We start from the raw sequence: 12,612 nt of genomic DNA on the forward strand, positions 1-12,612 counted from the left end.
CTATCAAAGGTTTCTGCAGGACACCCAAGAGGAGTTTACAGTCATCCTCATCTTAGAAAAGTCTAATCTGACTTTCACAAAGTGTGCAGGTAACTCATTGCCATCTCTTACCTGATTATCATCTCGGTCCATGCTGGTATCATCTCGTTTTAGGATAAACCTCTGTGGGAACTCTGCATTCTTCTCATCTTTGATGTGCTCAGAGAACCTCTGCTCAGGGCTGCAGGAAGAACCAGCTCTTATTAGAAGGGTGAAAATGGGTGTAGAACTGTCTCCATAAAACCACTGCCTTGTAGGGACCAGGGAACAGATGTTTGTTGTGTTAAATCTCCTCTGTCTAACAGCAATGAGAGCCCCTAACCCTTCTCTGGGAACTAAAGAGAGCTGGAAAGTGCTTGCAGATACATACACTGGGGACTGGAAGTGCAGGATTCTTTGGGCCCTTCCAGAGAAGGAACAAGCCCATCTTATGGAGGCATTAAATGTGGTGCAAAATTCATTCTGCTCTGGACCATGCCAGGGCTCTTGTAGCGAATGGAAGGGCAAGGGCAAGGGCAAGGAGTGCTAGCCCACTTGTCCTCTCTCCCTCCCCCTTACATGCGTGTGTTACTCGTCTTGTTGATAATGACCGCCTTCCCGGTTTGGTCAACGTTATGGTCCATGCCGAAGTAGGCAGCTACCCGGTGCAGCAGCATCCTGTGGTACGAGGTCATCTGAGGAAACTTCTTAAACTGATTGCTGAGAACAGGGAAGAAAGCATTACAATTTAGAAGGCTTTGAAACAGACAATGATAATCAGACACCAAAACAGAGAGGGAAAGGAGAGGCCACAGAGGCCTTGAGCAGATCCCAGATCAGATCACACCACCCATTTGAAGCAGTCAGCACTCAAGCACTGCTTCTTACACTGAGCATCAACGTGGGCTTACAGCTCTCTGCCAGACAGAACTGGGCTGATTCAAGGTCTCAAGCTGAACAGGCCATTTCTGAAACCAGATCATCTTTTGCAAAAATGCACATGCTTATTTCTAAGCAGAAACAGGAGCCAGAATTAGTATGTACAGTGACTTTTCTGATCCTATTAGACAAAGAATTCTGCAAGCCGTGCTGCAGACACCTATTCTATTGTAGCTTGAATATTATGTTCAGTTTTGGACCCCTCAGCAAAAGAAAAATACTGAGTTACTCAAGTATGTGCAGAGAACAACAACAAAGCTGGTGCAGGGACTAGAAAATAAGATTTACAAGGACTGACTGAGGGAACTGAAGGTGTTTAGTCTGGAGAAGAGGAGGCTGAGAGAAGACCTTATTGCTCTCTACAACCACCTGAAAGGAGGTTGCAGCGAGGAGGGTATTGGTCTCTTTTCTAAGGTGACAAGTGATAGGATGCGAGGAAACAGTCTTGAGTTGCACCAGGGAAGGTTCAGATTGGCTATTAAGAAGAATTTCTTCATGGAGAGAGTCATCAAGCATTGGAATGGGCTGTCCAGGGAAGTGGTGGAGACTTCCTTCTTGGGGGCATTTAAGAGGTGTGTGGATAGGGCAGTAAGGGACATGATTAGTGATGGGACTCGACAGGTCTGTCTGATGGTTGGACCTGGTATCTCAAAGATCTTTTGCAACTTAGATGACTCCATGATTCTATTCTATTCCACATTCACGGGCAAGGGAAGGTGGAAGATGTCTGAGAGAACAGTGTGTCCAAAAGACAGACTCTTCTGGGTGACTGTCCTGGTTTCAGTTAGCACAGAATTAATTTTCTTCCTAGTAGCTGGTGGAATGCTGTGTTTTGGCTTAGAATGAGAAGAGTGCTGATAACACCCCGATGCTTTAATTGTTGCAGAGCAGTGCTTATACTAAGCCAAGGACATCTCAGCCTTTGCTCTGTCCTGCCAACGGGCAGGCTGGGGGGTGCAGTAAGAGCTGGGAGGGGACAGACCCAGGACAGGTGACCCAAACTAGCCAAAGGGGTATTCCATACCATCTGACGTCATGCTAAACAATATATAGGGGTGGCTAGCCGGGGGGAGGGGGCCGGACTGCTCGGGGTTAGGCTGGGCATCGGTCAGCGGGTGGTGAGCAATTGCATTGTGCATCACTTGTTTGTACATACTATTATTACTTTCGTATTATCCCCATTGTATCATCATTATTATTATTGTTATTATTATTTTTGTTATTTTTTTTTTTTTCCTGTCTTATTAAACTGTCTTTATCTCAACTCACGGGCTTCACTTTCCATTTCTCTCCCCCGTCCCAGAGAGGGAGGGGGGAGGGTGAGCGAACGGCTGCGTGGTGTTTAGCTGCCGGTCGGGTTAAACCACGACAGTGACCAAGCTCCTAAACTGCAAGTTACAAACCTCTTTTGCTTAACACAAACTTGAAGATCACTTACTTGTTATCACTAATAAATTCCAGAATCTCCTGTTCTAACTTTAGCAGCATCATTCTATCCCTGTCAAAAAAAGAAAAAGGAAAAAGTCACCTTTAGAGATAGTGAAGCACAGCTTCCTCTGCGTGGTACCCGCCAGGAGCAATCAACAGTATTAACTGAGCTTTACACATCCTCCACAGCAATGAACTAAAAAGCTCTGTATTTTTGCCTATATAGTAAATTAATTGCCAGATTTTTTTTCCAGTTTAGAGTTCTTGTTTTCATAATATTTTTTTTGTGCTTGGCTTTTGGTAATACCAAATCTCTGCTCTGCTGGAAGCTCCAGTGGTAGAGACTCCAGCTTTGCTATTCTTATGCCAGCATTCAGCTTCATGATGTTTATTACTGACATGGGAGCAGTTCCTTTGCAGGCTAATATTTGGCAGTCATTTTTGTAAAGGGTTTTAAGGCAATCCAGATTACTTCCTGCTTGCGTTCAAACAAATTCCTCTTCCTCTTTCTCTGTCTCCATAATATATGGGCACGTTTTGATTGACTGCAGTACATGAAGTTGCAGTTGTGTTTTTTGTTTCCACACTGCTCCAGCAAGACTCTCTGAATACCAAAAAGTAAAACACACTTTCAAGTACTTTCCATAGTTGCTGCTTCCCTCTCCTCCCAAGATACATGCAGACATACACACAAACATCATGAGTTTAGGGTCAATTAGAGAAGCATTGGTCACCAGGTACTCCCTCCCTTCATTCCATCAGCAAGTTCTTTTACTGACTAGGGACCTACCTCGGGTTTTTTTTCAGTGTATTTACTAAAAATTCATGTAAATCTATTCCAGTGGAGTCTGTATATTCCTGGCTGGAATCTGAAACAACAATAGCAGCAGAACAAATTAACAAAACACTGCAATAGAAGAATAGGTTGAAGGGAAGAGGTACGTGTCTCAGCAATGACTCACTACATGCATGAGGATGATGTCCCCACACGGCTGCTGCAGGAAATTCAGCCTCATTACCAGCACTGACCATTCACAGCAGGCAGTGAGGAAGAAAGGCCCATCCTGTTACCGCACTGATTGGGTTGAGACCTGCATCACCTTGGCTAAAGTCCAGCTTCTAGCACAGAATCTGAACGCGACCTTGAGGTCAAGTCTCTTGATCTGAGAAATGGGGACTGCATTCCTTGCCTCTGTGGGCAGCAGGAGGACCAGAAAGCTATGTACAGGGCACTACGAGCACAAGACCCCATAAGGAGGATGCCAAAGAGATGGAGAACACAGTTCACAAAGGGAAACCTTGCCCCTGAAGCCTGTTCAGAGCACATTCCAACCACTCAGAGCACATTGAGGGATAGTCCAGACAGTTACAGGAGGCCCCTGCAAGTGTAATATATCGTGCTTTTGTAGAAATAAGCAACTTCCGCACCTTTGATTCTGCAAGCTACTTAACTGAAGAGCCCCGCTGGCCCGGTTCTTCCCCTTTCCTCACACCCTTTTTAATTTTAGAAGTAACTGCAGAAAAAAACAGTAAATCAGTAACTGTATCTGCACTGGTGCAGGCACGCCCTCTGTGCAAAGATTTAAGGTGCAATTTGCTCAACAGATCAAATGTGCATCTTTTAGCCATTTCTGTGCCCCAAAATCAAACACACAGGATCATACAGCACAAACTTAGCTCACCTCCTTGCAACCTCACATCTTGGCACCGGTGGCAGGTTTTCAGAAAAGCAAAACTAAACTGAAACCAGAAGCCTATGCAGTGGCTCTTCCTAGTTTTGCACCTGCACATCTAAAAAGCCACCACACCACTCTAAAGGCACAGGAAGCCTGCAAGTCTGTTGGGGCACATGACAATCCAGAGAAACCCTTGCCCTCCCTCACCATGCTTTGCTCCAGAAAGGATGTGATAAAGATGACACGTTCCTGTACAGTCATCAGCAGAGATAACCCCTCTGCTTCCAGCAACTGCACCCCTGGCCAGCAGAATCCCCAAAGTGGGTAAGACCAGACTCGCTCTGTCCATAAAAGCACCTGACCTCGAGACAGCATTTTCCTTGGTGCCTTGTCTTTATTCTTGTCTTTTTCTTCTTTCTCAGCCCCATCTTTCGTGGACTTTTCCTCTTCCTTGTCAGAAGGGCAGCTAACGTGCAACTGAATGATGTCCTGGAACAAAACAAACCAGGCTGGTCTGAGTCACTTGGACCCTCCCTGGAATCACTGCCATGGTTAGAGATGTTGGCAGCTGAGAAAGGCATTAGGGAAAGGCAGGAGTTTCAGGTAGCAGATCCAAGGTATTTCATAATTATCCCAGTTCTGAGAGCAGACAAAGCAGTCTCTCTCTCCCCATCCTCCTCCCATTGAGAAGCTTTCAGCAGGATCTGATGGGACTCAACAGTATTTCCCACTGCTGAAAACCTGCCTTGCCTGGATCAGCTCAGGATCTAAGTCTCGTGCTTCTCTGCTCGAGGCTGATAAAACTATTACACTTTGATTACCCAAGGTGAGTTAGGTCTTGCACCATTACAAGTGATTCCTTGTAAGACAAGGATTGTGACTGTATGCATACAAGCAGTGCTCATGAGCACGACCGCTTCCTTCAAAACCTGGGAACTCGTGGGAACTTATTGGTGCTCAGAGGTACCAGCACAGTGTAAGACATCACCTCCAGCATGAAGGGGATTTTCTCGTCTTCTACAATCCAGTTTGTCTGAGTTTAGGCCTACCTGGGACTCCAGCAGGCCATCTACAAAGGGGCTAGATGATTCTTCACATACAGCCAAACTTCTGACCAGCTTAAGCTTTGAATTAGACTGGAAAAGGAAAAGAAAGAGTGCAGTTAAGACATCTAAGTCAGAAAGCACACTTAAAAGTTCATGCTGCTGCATTACAAAGCCACTCCTGCAGTCAGTGTTGATTAAACTGCTGAAAAGGAGGAGTACTAAACCAGGTCTTTGCAACAAATAGGAACATGCGCATGCTTGGAGCCCTAGAGTGAACCAGTTATTTTGTTCCTTTGGTCTGTGATTAGGATTTGAACCAAGCAACTTATAGGTGGGAAAGCCTTAATTCATGCATTCGTTGGCCTCTTCAGCCAGAGCAATCCTAGCTCCTCCCCTCCTTGCCAGATAAGAATCAAAACCATTCAGAAAGGATACAGCTGAAACCAACTATCTTCTTTTCTAAGATGTGAAGTGAGAATTGTTACTGTTCTTAATTACAAGGCTGTCATCCCATTTACATCTTGCCTGTCTGACCTGATGCCTTTGGTTATTTTGGGTAATATAGTAGTGCTTTGAGAAAAAGTTTAAAATTAAACCTGCACTTTCTGGACTGTTGGCAAGCTGACTCACTTGGGTGACAAACGGGAAAAAACATTATCGTTCAGTCACATGGGAATCCAGGCAGGATTGGCAATATGGGGTGCCTGAGGTGCACAGACACATTCTGCCTTATGCATGGAAAGGGCAGGAATTGGAATCGCAGCCTGTTTGTGTGCTGCACAGTGTCCTGGCTTCTAAGACCAAACAGAACCACTAGAATACTTTTTCTGCACACCCTGTAGGTCATAAAAGCAGCACATTGTTTTCATACATTACCTTAATTAAAACCAGACATATCCATTACTACAAATTTAACCGGTCTCCCCTCTCTCCCGTGCCTCAGTGCATAACATGTCTTCATTTGGGTTTGAATTTTGGGAAAGAGGGGGAAAAAAAAGGAGAAAGAGGAAAAAGAGAGACCTTCACCCTCCCAATCACAGTTTTAAAATCAAGCCCTGAACAACCTCATAGCTGACCCTGTTTTGTTTTGGAGGTTGCTCTAAATGAATCCTAGCTGGACTAGATGGATGCCTGAATTATGCTGTGTTTTATAATTGCCAGTTCTGGAAAATTCACAGCCACTTTTGGTAACCTGGCTCAGTAGTTACTGTTGAATTCAAATTTTGCAAATAAAAACAGAGGTTAACACTAGGAAAGTTAAAGAATAAAAAGAACCCAATGGCTGCATTTTACCCTCAGATTTTGCCTTAAAAAACATTCTAGAACAATGGTGTCCTGGTGCTTGTTACTAGCAGAAATTTCAGATATGCTAACTTGCATATGGCATCATCGTAAGAGCAAATGCAGTATTCCCTGAAGAAACAGGGCTCTAGGTGAAACCAGACAGTTACACTTTAACTCTTTTTTTAACAAGAGGGTGTAACAGGCAAGTGTGCTGCCCTGTCCCTCCGATGAAATCTCCAGATTTCCTTTCTGGCATTTCAGAGTCTGAGGAGGGCACCAGTGTGGTTGTTAGGAGCAGCAAATAGTTCCTCCATGGGCAAGTGTGTGTTAAAGAGGAACATTCATGCTCCAGTGGGTGGAAAGGCACCATCCTGAACCATGCTGATTAAAATACACATGCTGTGTGTTGATTACGGAGACAGAGAAGACTTGAGAGAACTGTTTTAGGGCTGTGATCGTGGCTTGGCTCAGAATGGACAGAGCAAGAAAGGGATGGCAGCATATCCCATACCTTGGCTCTTTTTCTGGCATGTCCGTGACTTGATGTCCGCCTCTGTAGAGAAAGAACAGAGAAGGCAAGAAGCTTAATATGAATGTAGACAGAAAAGGTATTTGTTGTTTGAGGCAGCACAACACTGAGCGTGTAAAATGACTCTGAAGAAAATCTCTACCCGGCAGCAGTGAAAGGTTGGGCAAACGGGAAGACCTGGAGAGCTGAGCTGTCCCGTCAGCCTCCAGGTGAGCAAAACCTGCTTAAGAAACTTCACGTGGATCAGCCCCACGTGGATCTGTTACTGGAAGAACCAGCACAACAGAATGATCACAGGACACGCGTGTGAAGGTGCACAACGCAATTCTAAGTGGAAAAATTAGGAGTCTTCTACCAGTCCTGAGACGGGAAGGAGACTTTAGCATGGTGGATCATGATGGAGATGCTGCTGCTCTGATTCAGATGGAGTCATTGGTTATTGCTGCCTTCTAAGGAACCTTTCCCCACTACCACAAAGCGACCAAAGTCGGCTTCTTCTGAGCCTCACTGGCGCCTGCCCAAGCAGTGGCTGACCAAACCCGGCAGCAGCCACCACCTTTAAATGCAGAACCATTCAGCAGGTTGAGAAGAGTGGGCATTTCTTCAAGCTCCACGCTAAGCTGAAAGAACACGTGACAGGACAGCAAAGCAGCAGGGAAGAGTGCCAGCACTCTCCAAATAATGCTTGCACATTTTTTTTTCCCCCTTGCTGAAATGAAACCCCAAAACATTCATTTCCTTTTTGGGCATTTTTTAGCAGCAGCAAAGCAATGGCCAAGCAGCATTCCCGAAACTGAGCTCTCACTGGGATGCCTCCATTTCACATTAAGTCATTAAATCATCTTTAGGTCAAAGAAAGGAGGTTATAGACAAGGGGCTGGAATCTGGGGACTGAGTACAGTGCCCTCAGGAGCACACCGGTCTCATTTTCTCCCTGGCTCCAAGAACATTTAGATTATTCCATCCAAAGCAGAACGGATTCAGTCAAAGAGAGCAGCCTGTGAAATACACTGTCTGTACAGCGTGGTATCGCCTTGGGACATGGTAGTAGAGGCTCAGGCCCCGTTCAGAAGGGGTGGAAACTGGCTCGTGTTTGCCCCTAAAGGGGTCGCAGCTCTGCAAGCTGTCAGAGATCGCCCCTGGTCTGCATGCTTACCTGAGATTCCTGACGCACGCTGATCTCCTCCCCATCCTTCTCCACCTCCTCCTTGCTCAGTGACCTGGATACACATTTGGTTTTGTTCACAGATTCCTCGACCACTTTTTTTTCAGACTCCTTCATTATTTCCAGAGACTCCTGCGTTGTGTTGCTATTTGACATCTTCAGAGCCCTACAACGTAGCAGTGGGCACCTGCCAGAAGAGGTGACAGAATGGGTAGAAGGGGGTCAGGTGGTGGAGAGGTTTCCATCATAGCGCTAACTCTTGCACATACAGGTTGTAACTTTCTTGTAACTCATCTGGTGTACTCCACACCGAGCATCCTAACGACAGCCCCCCCCCACTCATCCCCTGGGAGGCAGCCCCTGCTTCGAGGAGACCTTGCAGGAGCTCCACTATATTTCCCAAGACTCTGAAGACATCAGCAGGGCTGAGCAAAGACCCTGAGATACGCAGAGGTCACTACCCTGCCCTTTAAGTTCTTTGATGTGAGGGAGAGGCTAAGGGTAGAGCTCCTGCTAACAAACACACAGAAGCAGAGAATCCAGAAGGTGAAATAAACTCAAGCAACAGGAGGATGGGTGCTCTGTCCCGGGACAAGCAACAACAACAAATTGGCATTCTTTTTTCCAAATCCCAGCCCAGTCCGTCTTGTAATTGGTCACATCTTCAGTGAGAAAACAGGCTTGTACCAAAGACATAACTCTGGTTCTTCCTGGGAAACAAAGTGACACCTGATGCCTATGGTTAGCTACTTCAGTCAAAGTGGAAGCCAACGTTAAGAGGAAAACATAATGCTTCCTTACGAAGTTATGGTTAATTGCATCCCTTTGATTAGCAGGAATGCAGCCAGCCCCTGCAAGGAGTGAGCAGAAGCAGATGAGGCAGGTGCCCCTGCCTGATGGCAGCGTTATCAGGAGGAATGGACACGACACATACCCGCTCCTCACATCAACTCCAGCACCGAGAACCATGCTTGTGGAGACGGTGACAGCGCAGGGCCCAGTGCCCGTGGGGTGACAGATGAAGGGGCTGGGAAAGGGAAAGATGAAGGCAGGCCCCCTGAGACAGGACTCCAGAAAGGAAAGTAGAAGCCTGAATTTCAGAGAGGCTCGAACAAAAGGCCTGAGCACTGGAGAACACAGCTGATGTTTATCAACTTGTTTTATTAATTGCTTTGGCAGAACAAGGCTGAAAGAGCATCAGATTTCACAAAGATTTATTAACTCTTGGCTCCGCATGGGAACTCCTAATATTCATTAACTAATTCAACCTCACTCCCTTTTAATTTGTGAGAATGCTGAACATAAAATGTATTTTACTTTTAGAGCAGCTACTGGAATAATTTCCAGTTCCAGCCACTGAAAGCTGGAGTGCAAGCAACTGCTTACAGCTCATGGATTCCTAGGGTGATTGGAAACCAACTCCTTGAGGCATCTGGGGTAGATGTTGTCATGGATGACACCACCGCATGTCACAGGCAAACCCGCCTGGCAGAAACCACAGCATCGTCCAGAGAGAGCGCCTGGGAATCCTCAGCCCTGGATCCCGTGCTTGATCTAAGCGAGGAGATGGGACAGGACACGGAGAAATGGAGGAAGCCGTAGGCGCCTGAGCCTTCTTTCACACCTACCATCTCCAATGTCAGGCTTATGATGAGCTAAAGGCTCATAGCTGCCTCATAGCTGCTCCAGCAGTAAGACTCGCTGCTGTCAGCTCAGAGTCGCAGGTGGGAGAACGGGGAAAGGAAAAAGTTACTTAACCCAAGGCTGTGATGAGTCGGCAGCACCTTCAGGGTGTGTGGGAAGAAACCCTGGTGACCCCAAAAGATGGATGGAAAAGGGTGCAGAGAAAGCAAGGAATGCCGCAGGGCTGAAGCTGATGAGGTTGCACTGTCTGCTTTATGGACAGGGCTCGTGCATTTCAAGGCAGACACCGAACTGCAGGAGGCTGACTGGGGAGACCACGGGCACGATTACAGCAAGGGGACACATCCCCACCCTGTAATAAAACGAGCTATTTCTCACTAGCCTGGAAATTCACGTGCACCCATTTCAGAGCAGAATGCTGATGAGAAGCACACCATTAATTCCACAAGCAACTTTCTATGTCAAACATCTGAAAGTGCTGAGGACACCAGTGGCCAGACAGCTCCCTCTTCACCTGCGTGACACGAGTAAGCACAAATAACTGGGCAAGACTCCCGTGCTCACTGCGGCGCTGAGCCAGGCTGCTTCAGCCCCGTGTCGCATCGCTACCTGAAGTGCCCAATTCAAGCTGAAGCCTCCTGACAGAAACCAGCAGCCACCCATAGCTGGTGCAGAAAAGAAACCGTAGCGACAGGCTGCTGATTTTAGTCCGGCACAGGCCCCGCTGCAGGTTCTTGTGCTGCATGGATCATTTGTTGCTCCCTGCCCCTTCCTGGCACGGCCCCGCGGCACACAGTATGGCACCACCGCCGATCCTGTTAGCAGACGTTCCTGGAGCAACCCTTCAGGAAGGGGCTTCCCTCTGGAGTCACTCTGTCCTCCTCTAGCTGCGAGGGTCTGCTCTTTGCCTCGAGCATGGCCAGGAGAAACCGCCAGCATCTGCAGCAAGCAGAGCGTGAGGACAGGGAGCCCCTGCCTGAGGGCACTGCTCTCTGCTGCCATGCCTCTGACAGAAACCGGGGCAGAAGAGGAAAAGGAGTGCTTGCTTGACAGGCATGTCAGGCTCCTCGTGCAGGGCAAAAAGGAGGATTGCTACCCTGGACTTTTGGAGAGCCAACATTGACCTCTTCCAGGACCTACTTGGGAGTATCTCATGGGCTAGGTTGCTAGAAGGCAAGGGTGCATGTGAGAGCTGGGCTACATTTAAACAGCACTTCTTCCATGCTCAGGATCGGTGCATCCCTAAGAGTAGGAAATTGGGGAAGGGAGGCAGGAAACCTGCATGGATGAGCAAGGAGCTCATAGACAAGATCAAAAGGAAAGGGAAAGTCTATTAAATGTGGAAAAAGGGCCTGTCCTCTTGGGAGGAGTATAGGAATGTTGTCAGGGCCTGCAGGGACGCGACAAGGGAGGCTAAAGCCCGCCTAGAGATGAAGCTTGCAAAAGAGAGAAAGGATGATACAAAGATTTTTTTTTAAGCATGTAAACAGTAAAAGGAAGACTAGGGATAATGTGGGTCCCCTGCTGAATGAGGGGGGTGTCCAGGTAATGGGGGTTGCCGAGAAGGTGAAGATACTGAATGCCTTCATTGCTTTGGTCTTTGCTTCAAAGATTTCCTCCCAGGACTCCTGGACCCTGGAGTTCCCCTCTGTTTGAGGGAGCGGTTCAGAAGCAACTGAGTGGGATCAACGCGCACAAATCCATGGGTCCCGATGGGATGCATCCATGTGTGCTGAGGGAGCTGGTGGAGGTGATGGCCAAACCGTTCTCTATCATCTTTGAATGCTCTTGGAGAACGGGAGAGATGCCTGAAGACTGGAGGATAGCCAATGTCACTCCGGTCTTCAAGAAGGGCAAGAAGGAGGATCCGGGAAACTACAGGCCAGTCAGTCTCACCTCTGTCCCTGGAAAGCTTGCTCTGGATGCCATCTCCAAGCAATTGGAAGAGAAGAAGGTTAGGAGGAGTAGTCAACATGGATTCACCAAGGGGAAATCAACCAACCTCGTTGCCTTCTATGATAGCATCACCAGCTAGGTAGATGAGGGGAGAGCAGTGGATGCTGCTAGCACAGCTAAGTGTGGGATAGAGGAGTGGACAGTAAGGTGGGTTGAGAACTGGCTGACTGGCCAAGCTCAGAGGGTGGTGATCGGCGGCGCAGAGTCTGGCTGGAGATCTGTGACTAGCAGTGTTCCCAGGGGTGGGTGCTGCGTCCAGTCTTGTTCAACATCTTCATCGACGACCTTGATGAGGGAATAGTGTCCACCCTCAGCAAATATGCCAATGACACAAAGCTGGGAGGAGTGGCTGACATGCCATTAGGCTGTGCTGCCATTCAGCAAGACCTGGACCAGCTGGAGAGAAGGGCAGGGAGAACCCAAATGACGTTTAATAAGTGCAAGTGTAGAGTCCTGCACCTGGGAAGGAACACCCACATGTATCAGTACAGGCTGGGGGATGACCTGCTGGAGAGCAGCTCTGTGGAGAAGGTCCTGGGGGTCTTGGTGGATGACAGGTTGGCCATACTGTGCCCATACTGAGTGCTGTGTCCAGCTCCGGGCTCCCTGGTACAAAAAAGACAGCGATCTCCTGGAAAGAGTCCAGCGGAGGGACACAAAGATGATACGGGGCCTGGAGCATCTTCCCTATGAGGAAAGGCTGAGAGACTTGGGTCTGTTCAGCCTGGAGAAGAGAAGACTGAGAGGGGATCTTAATAATGTTTATAAATATGTGAAGTGTGGGAGACAGAGGAATTTGGCCAACCTCTTTTCAGAGGTCTGTGGGGACAGGACAAGAGGCAATGGCCACAAAATGGAGCACAGGCAGTTCCGCACCAACATGCGAAAGAACTTCTTCATGGTGAGGTGATGGAGCACTGGAACAGG

The 12,612-nt window shown here is 47.7% G+C and overlaps 1 protein-coding gene across 5 annotated transcripts in view; it reads right to left on the bottom strand.

Annotated features, from left to right (window-relative positions):
* R3HDM2 (R3H domain containing 2) overlaps positions 1-12,612 on the bottom strand; it is a 57,237-nt gene that overhangs the window by 17,706 nt on the left and 26,919 nt on the right. For all 5 annotated transcript variants that reach the window (XM_084303688.1, XM_084303686.1, XM_084303690.1 and 2 more), the window contains 8 exons: positions 8,077-8,272; positions 6,903-6,944; positions 5,111-5,197; positions 4,424-4,550; positions 3,176-3,254; positions 2,396-2,455; positions 598-738; positions 112-220 (listed from right to left, as the gene is read on the bottom strand). In XM_084303688.1, the coding sequence (XP_084159814.1) occupies positions 112-220; positions 598-738; positions 2,396-2,455; positions 3,176-3,254; positions 4,424-4,550; positions 5,111-5,197; positions 6,903-6,944; positions 8,077-8,241 (810 nt within the window). In that variant the 5' untranslated portion in view covers positions 8,242-8,272. The remainder of the gene's footprint in view (positions 1-111; positions 221-597; positions 739-2,395; positions 2,456-3,175; positions 3,255-4,423; positions 4,551-5,110; positions 5,198-6,902; positions 6,945-8,076; positions 8,273-12,612) is intronic.

Source organism: Netta rufina (genome assembly GCF_964035555.1).
Source record: "Netta rufina genome assembly, chromosome: 30".
Taxonomy (NCBI): domain Eukaryota; kingdom Metazoa; phylum Chordata; class Aves; order Anseriformes; family Anatidae; genus Netta; species Netta rufina.